Raw genomic sequence first — 11277 nt, 5'->3', positions numbered from 1 at the left:
AACCAACATTGCACTGTATGTTAACTGCCTAAAATTTAAATTAAAAACAAATAAGAAATAAGAAAAAAAAAAATTGAATTCAGTTTAATGATGACTATAAGTTTTAAAAATAAATCCACTTTGACTGGCTTCATTTTCCATCACTAAGTAAGGGACTTTTTTCCTTTCCTTTTTTTTTTCTTTCTTGTTTAAAATAATGAAGAAAAGCAAGAGGGAATTAAAAAGCAGAAAGAGAAGTAGCATCTCAGAAATATACATAGTCATAAAGATGGCATTAATTTCCTTTCTCTAGTTCTTGCCTGAGATTTGGGGAAAAAAGATAGGAAAAATGTATCATTCATCTTTTATATATCCCACTCTAGTAATGTCACTATAATTGGGGTTTAAAAAAAGATAATTTTACTACTTTACCGACGAAATACCCTTTTATTTGTCACAGTGGCCTGTATCCTGCTAAATTTTTCTCAGTTGAAAATAATGCCATTATGAGTTTCTAATGCACATAATATTAATATATTCTTGGTTTTGTTATAATCACCTTTGTTACTTAAGTTTTTTAAGATTTATTTATTTGAGAGGCAGAGAGTATGTGCACAAGCAGGAGGAAGGGTAGAGACAGAGTGAGAAAATCCCATGCAGACTCCGTGCCGAGCATGGAGTGCTGCACAGGGCTCAGTGTCATGACCCTGAGAGCATGACCTGAGCCAAAACCAAGAATGGACACTTAACCCAGCAAGGCGCCTCCGTTACTTAAGTTTTTAAAAAATCTCTGTGAATATCCCTAAAATCCTTGAGTTATTACATTACTTTATATTTGTGCCTACCTTTATGGAATTTAGTAAATATTCATAGGTTTTTGTAGAGTTAAAGGAAGTGAGAATTCCTGTTTTGAGATCAGTGTCTTCTAGGGCCAGGTAGCCATCGACAGTTGCTGGCATGAGTGTCCATGCAGGGACATCTCCATCTGGCGGAGGCCGGGGGGGGGGCGGCGGGGAGATGGTCTGGAAAAGAGGGTGTAGGGCCTAGAAACCAGACTTCCTCTTCTTAGTGTTCTGCTTAAGTTTTTTCCAGTTGCTATGATCCTCCTTAAACACGGGAAAGCTCAGATAGTCAAGTTGGAAAAATGTTTTCTAGAAATTAATCCTATAGATTGTTTTGATTTTGTCTGCATAGTAACCTTTCATTTAAAACAATGCTATTATAGTTGTGGGCTTGTTGAAGCAAGTTCAGATTTCCATTCATGCTATTTCTGTCCTTCTATTTTTCACTCTGGTATCTCTCATTTATTTTAGGTTTAGCAGTTTCCCTACAGCTATTACATGGAGACATTGAGCAAATCAGAAGAGAATACTCATCAGTATTTTCTCACGGAGTGTCTATAACGAGGAAGTTGGGTTTTTCTAATATTATTATGCCTGGTAAGTGACTTGAGTTGGACCGAAGGTTGACATATGGGTATTATGTCTGTTTTTGCCACTTGAGAAAATTTTCAAATTGTCAGGTTCGAGGAGTTCAAATGGACCATGCTAAAGAAGGAAATGAGGTATCTGGTAATAAATAAGCAAAGATTTCTTTAAAGTATCTTTATATTTTGATTATATTAGGGTGGGTAACTTGGAGGGCGGTGTTGCATTCTTCTTGACCATAATAAGAAGGAAAACTGGGGTAGGATCCAGAAAATATTTTACCCTTTGGTGGAAAATGTTAGTGAAGTCACTTAGGGGAAATCTTACAGGGTTTGATAAGAATAATTGGTGAGCAGCAGTTCACCCTTCTTGGAGGATTTTTCTACCCAAGATATGTATGTGTAAATAAGGAGCCATATGCAAATACCATGTGTATTCCTACACCTTCCCTAGTTCTGTTTGAGATCTATTCAGATCTCTTTTAGCAACCTAGACGGACTCAAAGCGTCTGTTTCTAAGTGGAGAAGGTGGCGGTTACTGAGAGTCACACTGTTCAAGTAAATGCCAGGTCACTACCATTTCTCATTGCTCCACATCCCACCCTCTACAACCAAGAGAAAAGTAGACTAAATGAAATACTCTCAAATTGTTAACAGTATTTTTAGAAACGAGATCAGGTAAATCTCTGTTTAAATCCCATGTGTGAAAGCAAGGGCGGGAAGTTGCATCTGACAAGGCTCCTGGCACAGCCGGGAGAGGGATGGTAAGACCGCTGAGCACAGAGACCGAATGTGATGCAGAAAGTGACCAGCATCACCCTGTGGCAGCATCGCGTGATCTCTTTATGCAAATCTGTTCATGCAGGGAAGGCTGAGAGAGAGCCTGGAAATTTCCTGAGATGACCTGACCTGGCTTAGGGACCCACTCTGCCCGAGCATCTCATGCTAGTGTTGTTGAAAATGACTGTTTATAGAACTGTTTACTTGGTGGCCTATTACTCAGTGGCTCTCGCACCCCTTCATTATTTTCTTCAGTTGCTATAAATAACTGGTATTTCCTTTGTAACAAAAAAAGAAAAAACTTCATGCCACTGGGAAGCAAATTGATGGGCAAATCTAATATAAAAAACATATTTCCAAACAGAATGCAGACAGCTGCTGGAAGAATTCCTCAGCTTGGTCTCTGGGCAGTATCATTGAGAAGTGGAAAAACATAAAGCAACAGGACACTTCAGCTGAAGAATGGTCTGGGATGTGCTGTGCTCATGCCGCTGTTGTCTGGCTTTAATGATGGAAATGACTTTGGTGTGGGAGACTGCTCACTGCTGTCCCTCGGCCGCACCCCGTTAGAGCGGCGAGGTTCGCTCTGCCCAGGGAATCAGTCCTCCCGGACATGGGTCTGCGGTGCCGGGGATGCCAGGAGATTATCTTAAAGCACTTGCTTCTTTTTCTCTTCTCCTTTTTCTCCTGTGGCTTCTTAATCTTCCAAATGAGAAGAAGGGAAAGACGTGTATTTACATAAACAGCTGAAAGCAACTTTAAAACTCAGTGCAATTTTTTACGTTGGCAAACATGTGCTCCTTGTTCTGTTTTTCTTTTTTTTCAGATTGTTGACTTGTCAGTTAATTCTCACTGGCCGCTCTAATGAACACTTGAGCGGAATTCTTCGGTGTGAAAATGTATGGGCACGACATATCTGAGGCCAGTGTTGCACTGACAGTCTGCTGGCATGATTTTTTATTTTCTTTTCACTTTCTAGATTCATCCTTCAGAGTTGATTTGTGTTCTGATAGGGGTCGGCACAGGTGAGGCCTGTGCTTGGCCCCACGGGCAGGTTCATCCACATAGCGGCTGCGTCTCTGCAGAAGTTGTCTGCAGTCTGGACACCGACAGGAGCATACACAAAACTCCTGTTGAGCATCGTACCATGTAATCAGTGCCGGACTCTCTTTGGAACGGGAAAAACACAGAAACAGAAGCTCTCCCCTAGGTCTGGCTGCTGGGAGGGGCACGTGTCTGAGATGTCACCTAGTGTGAGGAGGTGATCTGGCCACACACTTTCCAGCTGCCATGACCCTTCCCTGTTGTTAAGGGTCGGTCATCCAATGCTTTGTTTCTTAGGGTGTCTAACTTTCAAAGAGGATAAGTCACTTTCTTTGAAGCTCCATCGTTGCTACCTACAAACCAGATAGTTCTGCCAAAAGTTCCATCATCCACTCTCTGAGCCCATGATGGGGAGAGCAGCATAAATATTTCAGTCCGGGCTCACCACTAGAAATGGAAGGAGAGCCACCAATGTAATTTTAACTTTTCTAGTAGCCACTTTGAAAAGAGTGAGAAGAAAGAGTTGAGATTAATTTTACTAATGTATTTTATTTGACCCGCTACATCCAAAATATTACCATTTCAATAGGTAATTCATGTAAAAAATTCTTGAGTTATCATACACTCTCCTTTTTAACCTCCTTGGAGGCTGGGGAGTTTTGTCCATTTACAGCACATTTCTTTTCAGCCAAGTCACATGTCAAGCCCTCAGTTGCCACATGTGGCAGCGGTTACAGTATTGGACAGCCTGTCTCTAAGTGTCTTAACAGGCTGTACTGAATATCGGGAAGCACTGAGTTTCCATCCACCAGACATTTTGGAGCAAAGCCGGCTGATGTGTCCGGAATGTCATGGGAGGTCAGGCTGAGCCCTCCCCCACCCTGAAGGTCCATTCTTATTCTGAGTTTCTGGTTCTTTCTAGGGGAAATGGTCTTTGCTTTAATCATTGCTTACCTACTCTATCTTCCCCATTTGTGCCCTTTTCCCTTGAACACTTGTTCCCATGTATCAACTGGTCAAACTGTCACTCTTTGTTAGGGAACCCCTAAATTAATACCTTCTGCTACGTTCAGTCTTTCGTAGGAGGCCTGTGAAGCTCCTAACCCTGAAAGGAATTAAGTAAAAGTTGTGGAGTGTTGGAGGAGGGAGGAGTTGAGATTTGGAGGCTCGAGGCTCACGCTGAAAACAGCATAGCCCGTGTTTCAAGTGGCTGCCTGTGGAAGTAGCTTTGACAGTGATCTCAAGATTTACTTAAGTTTATTTTTCAAGTGTCACTCAGAGTAAGCCTCCTTTTTCTTTGGTTGTTAGGTAATAGTTCACATAAGTCAAATTTCTCTTTGGTCAGAGTTGACTAGATAATGATTTACAGGCTGGGGTAAGGGAAATGTACATGTTTGTCTCATGTTTAAGAAGATATGCAGTTTTGTTCTTTTAAGGATATTATCATTCTTTCTCAGTCCGACAGAGACATGCGCATCAGCAGATGGAATTGCCTGAGATAAGTCTTCTTTTGGTGAAAGCAGGTGGGAGCCAGTATGATATGATTTGATCTTCCTTAAAAATACATCCTAAATCTAACCAAACCTCACCGCCCCGCAGTCCAAGTCACTGGGCCTCCATATCCTATACGTGCAACCATTTGCCTGAGACCTGAACCCCACGATCATGCTGGGGGAGGGAGTCATGGTCTTTCAGCCAATGGAGACCACAGTGATCCAGGAGAGGTGGGGGCTGAGGATCTTCCATGTTATGCTGAGCCCCAAATCAGAATGGAGGAGGGGCTGGTGCCTCCCAAATGTTGAAGTTACAGGCCCCATTACTCAAGGGTGTAGGGCTTTCCCCAGCTGGCCCTACAGCAGTCCATGCTTGTCCTAGAGTGTGATGGACATCAGGGAGCCACAGCCCATCCCCACTCCTGTCTTGACACAACAGTGTTCTGGCAAGCCCATCATGGGTGCTGTTGTAGCATTTGCCATTGTTTGCTTAATAGGCATAAGCAAAAATTAAAAAGCTATGCCCCCCAAAAGTTCAATATCTCATAATACTCTCCTAAAATAAAACAAAACAAAAACGAGAATGACAGAAAAAAAATGAGGGAGAACACTGATAGATTTCACAGAAGTGCACTCTAAGTGAGAACTCCAAATTCAGTTTTCACCCCAGCCATAGGTGTATCCTTTCTCTGGTCTGCTTTGATTTCCAGTTACCTGTGGAACTGGTCCCTCCCCTCACCCGTGAACATATCACAAAGCGATAGAATCTTGAGTATGGATGGCATATTGCATTAGTTTCTTACAGCTGCTGTTACAGATCACTACAGATGGGATGGCTGAAAAGACCACAAAAATACTATCTTCCAGTTCTGGAGATCAAAAGTTTGGACAGGTCTTACTGGGCTAAAAGCAAGCCCTATCAGCAGGGCTGCATTTCTTCTGATGAGTCTAAGAGACAGCTCAATTCCTTACCTTATCAGCTTCTGGAGACTGCCCGCACTCCTTGGCTCATGGCCCCACATCATTCCAACGCCTGCTTCCCTCATCACATCCCCTTCTCTGACTCTGGCCCTCCTGCCTCCCTCTCCCTCTTATAAGGACCCTTGTAATTATATTGAACCTATCCTGATAATCCAAGAAAAATCTCTCCATTGCAAGATCCTTACTTAATTAATCACAGCTGCAAAATCCCTTTTGCTGTGTAAGGTAACATATTCACAGGTTCCCAGGATTAGGGCCTGGACATCTTTTGAGAGTGCAGGGGGTGTCCTTATTCTGCCTGCTGCACACGTGAAGGGCCATGCAGCGCAGCCACTGTGTCCATGCATGAATTTCTTCCTCGGGTTCCTGGTGATGGTTTTCTGGCACCTACCTGAATATTGATAATGACCGAGAACACATCATATCTCAGAATGACCTCCGTCATGTTGGACCACTTTCTCTCTACCTTCTGTCCATTGGGTTGAGTTTTTCTGCTTGAAACCTCAACATTTTTAAATTCGGTTAACTCTCATCACCTTCATTCCTCTTCTGAGTCCTTTCTCTGTATTGTTTATGATCTGGATGATACTGCTTGTGTCTGTCCCAGTCCTGTGAAGATGGTCGTTAGAACTGAAATCGGGACTTCAAGCCTGGGCCCGCCAGTGCAGAACAGAGTAGGACTCATACCTTCCTTCTCAAGGTGCTGATCTGGTGAAGAAAGCTGAATTGCACTAGCTTATTTGATGGCCATTCTCACCCTGTTGAATTACATTTTTTCATACTAAAAAAATGTGATTTTATTTTAATATAAACTGATAATATGTTGGACACATTTCTTAATCTCTATGCATCTGTTTTCTTATCAATAAAATGGAAGTAATAGGGCCTTCTTAAAACGTTGATGTGAGAACTTAATGAGCTGTTGTCTTCATAGCGCCTGGCAAAGTACCTAACTGCCATCTATCTACTACTACTGTCATCATCAGTAGTATAATCTGAGTTCTTAGTCTTAGACACATGTTGATTTGTTTTTGACTAAGGGACAGATACTTTTCTTTTCCAGTTCCATAAACATTAACAAATATCCAGCGAAGGTTAAGGCACTTGATCAGCCCGCAGCTGAGTGCAGTGGTTTACTTGATGTGGTGAGCTCGCACTCTATGGCTTTATCCAAGGAGTTCATTGCACAAAATCAAAGATCACGGTTTTCAGCTACTGATGGAAACCTCTCGGCTATTGAGGCCAAGCCATAAATCGACCCCATTCGACTGCAGTCGCTGAACTCTTTTGAATTTGTTCCCATTGTTGTGACCTTACATTTTTTTCTGTCTACAGTGATATTTTCAGCTGCCTTCACATGTGCAAAGCCAGTGGGCTTGCTGAACAGAAATAAGTGTTATGCACATCAAATTTACAGAGTATTAAATTTGAGAGGTGCAAGGTGTTAATAAACATTGTCAGGAAAATAGCTTTTCACACTAGTGCTATGACTCCATTTCAAACTCACTTTATGGTTTCTCTCTTAATTACCCAAGATGCTTTCTTAACACCATTTGGGCTTATGAGTTTTCTCCAGAGCTGACCTCAAGTGTATTGATTTTAATTAGCACATGTTTCAACTTTATCCTGCTGCATTTTTGGCAAGATGCGGTACCTTGTGGTATTGGAACATAGCAAGCTGCAGAATTCCTGGGGAGACATATGTAGACTATCATCCAGGAGAAATGTTGTCCTTGTCGTGTGTTCTCTTTTCAGAGAAATCTTGAGTCTAAAAGGTTTGCAAAAGAGAAACGGCTTGCAGGGATAGTGTCCATTAAAGACCGGAAAAGGAAAGCGTGTGCAGAAGGGGCTCTCTTTTATGAATGTGTGTATTTCACAAGTTCTTCCGTAAGTCCAGACACAGTGTAACATAGCAAAGTAGTCCTGTCCCTCCTACCACCTCTCTTACCCCTGCCTTTGTTTTTACCCCACCCTCATTTTAGTTATACAAAAACTTGAGGCCCAGAGGTTTATATTACCCCATCTAGACTCCTATCACACAGAGCAGACAGTAGAGAGAGAGAGAGAGAGAGAGAGAGACTTGAATCCAGATCTTTTATTCCAATCTTCCTGCAACCCTGTATCCTTTAGGCTTACTTGAACTCAGAACCTCTTCTGAATTCAGAAGAGAGAGAAAAATCCAGCTCTGGTATAAGCAAAAACAGGCTTTATGGATTGATTCAGGAAGCTAATGCCATTTTCAGCCTTGTTCCTTGGTCAGAGTATACCATGGCTTCCTCAGATCGCTCATCTCCTCAGTGAGGTCTTTGCTCTTGTAACAACCCCTCTGTCCCCATTCAGCACTCCCTGTGCCCCTTCTTGGTCTTTAACCCCGAGCACTTCCCGTTATTATTCAACATGCTATATATTTGACTTCTTTATTGAAGACCTGCCTGTTCCTGGTATCGAAGCTCTCTGGGAAAAGGATTTTTGCTTTCCTTTGTTCACGGCTGGGTCTACCAGGCCTAGAATAATATCTGTCACATCATGGGTTCTCAGAGTATATTTGCTGAATGACTACATGGAGACAGAATTTCATAGCACTGGTCTTACATTCCTCTCCCCACCACCCTTCAGGCCTAGCCTACAGCTGGGGGAAAACTGGTCACCTTGTGAACCTCCCTCACGCCCTCTTGCCTTTGCTAAAGTCAGAGTTGCCATTCCTTCCAACAGATGAGAGTGGAAGGCCCCTCTCCAAGAAACACCCTTCATTTTGCAGGACAATTAATCCCACGTGGTTTGGACTAGCTAATGACTCATTATGAGAACTTCCTAAAGTAGAAAGCCCCGAGGCTGTACTTGCCATTAATCAGCCTATGCTGTAGGCTGTTTGTAAGCAGAGCCACTCATTCTGTGTTACCTACTGGAGAGGCAAAGGAATTTTACTATTGTTAACAAACGTCTTTTGCTCTCAGCTACCTTGATTTGAGCCGTTGTTTTTTTATCTGCCAAATCTGTTAGTGGGGAAACTATTGTCAAGAATTTCCTCCCAGACATATTGTTGAAATAGCACATGTGCAGACCATTATTATACCAGGCCTATTTTGATTTGGTTGAAATTAGTTGATTCAGAGGACAGGGTTTGTGAATGTACGATTCATTCTGTAATGGGTTTGTTAAATTGTTCAAATGCACTTATATGAAGGAGGTGTATGTGTATAGTAATGAACACATATAGTAACAAAATCGAACAGACTTACAAAAATTTACTGGGCCATTCTCTACAAATTTTATTTTTTTTTTAAAGATTTTATTTATTTATGTGACAGAGAGAGAGCCAGCGAGAGAGGGAACACAAGCAGCGGGAGTGGGAGAGGAAGAAGCAGGCTCATAGCAGAGAAGCCTGATGTGGGACTTGATCCCACAACGCCGGGATCACGCCCTGAGCCGAAGGCAGACGCTTAACCGCTGTGCCACCCAGGCGCCCCTCTCTATAAATTTAAAACGAGATGGTTCAGACAAACCACTTATAAAACATACAGATCTAATTTTAAATGTGGTGAAATCCTTCAGTTTTCTCCCGAAATTCCAAGATCGTTCGTTGCCTCTCCAAATCGATTTGTATGAGAGTACCAGAAATGCATAAGCCAGAGACCACTGTATCTGTTAATTCCAATGTATTTTTTTACATACTCTTCGTAAGGGTGGTTTCGATTTCATCCTATTTGGGACTTACTCATTTTCTCTCTCTTATGGCCCATCTGTTTCCCGGTTAGCTCAGGTCATTCGTAAATGATGCCATCATCAAAAGTTGGTCTTCGTGGAGGAAGGTGACCAGTCACACTGGTATTCCTCTGTGGTTTGAAAGCTGGGGTACTTTCTTGTACACACTTTGGTCAGGAAGTTTTCTAAATCTCCTCGTTGTGGGCTTATTTGTATAGTTATTGTTCCTTCTGGTGATCTGCCCTTTTTTGTGGAGAGGTTTTTTTTATTAGAGAAAAAAAAAAGCATATTGGCAGTGATTCTTCTAATGTTTGAAAGCTACGTTAAGTAAAAGTGAATTCAACTCTGCCAGCCTTACCAGTATTTATCTTCAGAAACTTTCTGGTAACAGTTGGCTTACTGCTTTCTCACTTACCTATTCACTCACCACTTACCCTCAATTCTTGCAGGAGAGGTAAAAGCATGCTTTCATCCTGTCTGCCTAAGTTTGCTCATTGGCATCAACTTTCTCTTTTTTTCTTGGGGCAATAAGTTTTATAAATCACCAATGGAGAAAAAAATAAGTGGCATACGTGTTCATAGAATATGTCAGTTTGAGTCTTACTTGTTTTATAGCTTGATGGTAAGGAATGTGAAGCCAAGCTTGTCTGCATAACTGAATTATTCTACACCTGTGTTCATAAAGCACTAACCTGGATTCTTCCAGCAGTGAGATCATTTTGTCCAAGAATTTTGAAAAAGATTTAAATCGTAACTCTACCCTTTGCAGTCCTGTCACTTTATTCCACTTGGGTATTTCTTCTACTCTAAGTGTTGTGTCTATAAAGTATTAAGACTGGTTTCTTTGAGCCACCCTGCTAGGCTGTCATTTTGTAATCACACCTCATAAATGAAATGAGGGAAATATTGAAAAATGGTGAAACTTGACAACACCTTCCTACTCAATCCCCATATTCACCTCCTAACTGTATATTTTCAGTATTGCAAATTCAGACCAGCAGAGGCTGGCTTTCACTTCTCTTGGATATTGGCAATGAGGGTGGGGACCCTTATATAAAAGTGTAAATATATTATTTTTACTTTTATATGTATGCTCTAATAGTACATTTTATGAACTAAGGTTTTTCTTGATAGCGTGCTTTATTACTAAACTTCCTAGTTTTATACACACACGCACAGATATATATCTATAGATATATATAAACATGGTTTTAATTTTCCTACTAGGTGAAATGAGAAATGATTTATACATCACTATAGAAAGGGGCGAATTTGAGAAAGGAGGGAAGAGCGTGGCCAGAAACGTGGAAGTGACCATGTTCATTGTGGAGAGCAGTGGCCAGATCTTAAAGGTATGTGAATGCTGGGTACTTTCTGGTAAAACAATCACATGTCATCATTTTGGGTTCACCTTTAATGTGATCATTTAATTTCTCATTTGCAGTCTTTTCCATCTTATTTTTCTCCTCCACCCCTGTATAGTTTTCTTTCCTTTTTTAATCATTGAAATACCTTCCAGAAAAAAAAGTAGAGAAACAAAAAGGTTTTACAGTTGGATTGTTTCATGAATTGTGGCAGTAATTTCCTCACGGCAGCTCTTCCTTAAATGTAGCATTCTTATCATCATTCCATTCTCCCCCTTTCATCTGTCGTAGTTTTGGATATGAGCACTTTGTCTTTGGCGACTGGTTAAAAAATAAAATAAAAACTGCCACATTTAGTCCCGTGTATTTTCATTTTGATCAAAATAGGGCATGAGGAGTGGGCTATTCCTGATTGGGGTGGTGATAGCAGGTTCCTTTGTGCAAGAAGTGTTTTGTGTGGGCCTCGCAGCTTCCTGCATTTCCCGGCGGGGGGGGGGGGGGCCAAAAA

At 41.5% G+C, this 11277-nt stretch overlaps 1 protein-coding gene across 4 annotated transcripts in view; it reads left to right on the top strand.

Moving 5' to 3' along the window:
- The window catches only part of DOCK4 (dedicator of cytokinesis 4), a 412699-nt gene that overhangs the window by 250853 nt on the left and 150569 nt on the right, over positions 1 to 11277 (top strand). For all 4 annotated transcript variants that reach the window (XM_034670756.1, XM_034670760.1, XM_034670743.1 and 1 more), the window contains exons 13-14: positions 1293 to 1418; positions 10633 to 10757. In XM_034670756.1, coding sequence (XP_034526647.1) covers positions 1293 to 1418; positions 10633 to 10757 — 251 coding nt within the window. The remainder of the gene's footprint in view (positions 1 to 1292; positions 1419 to 10632; positions 10758 to 11277) is intronic.

Source organism: Ailuropoda melanoleuca, chromosome 1 (assembly GCF_002007445.2).
Source record: "Ailuropoda melanoleuca isolate Jingjing chromosome 1, ASM200744v2, whole genome shotgun sequence".
Lineage (NCBI taxonomy): Eukaryota > Metazoa > Chordata > Mammalia > Carnivora > Ursidae > Ailuropoda > Ailuropoda melanoleuca.
Note: the sequence above shows the minus strand (reverse complement) of the source record. Positions and strands in the feature narration are given on the sequence as shown.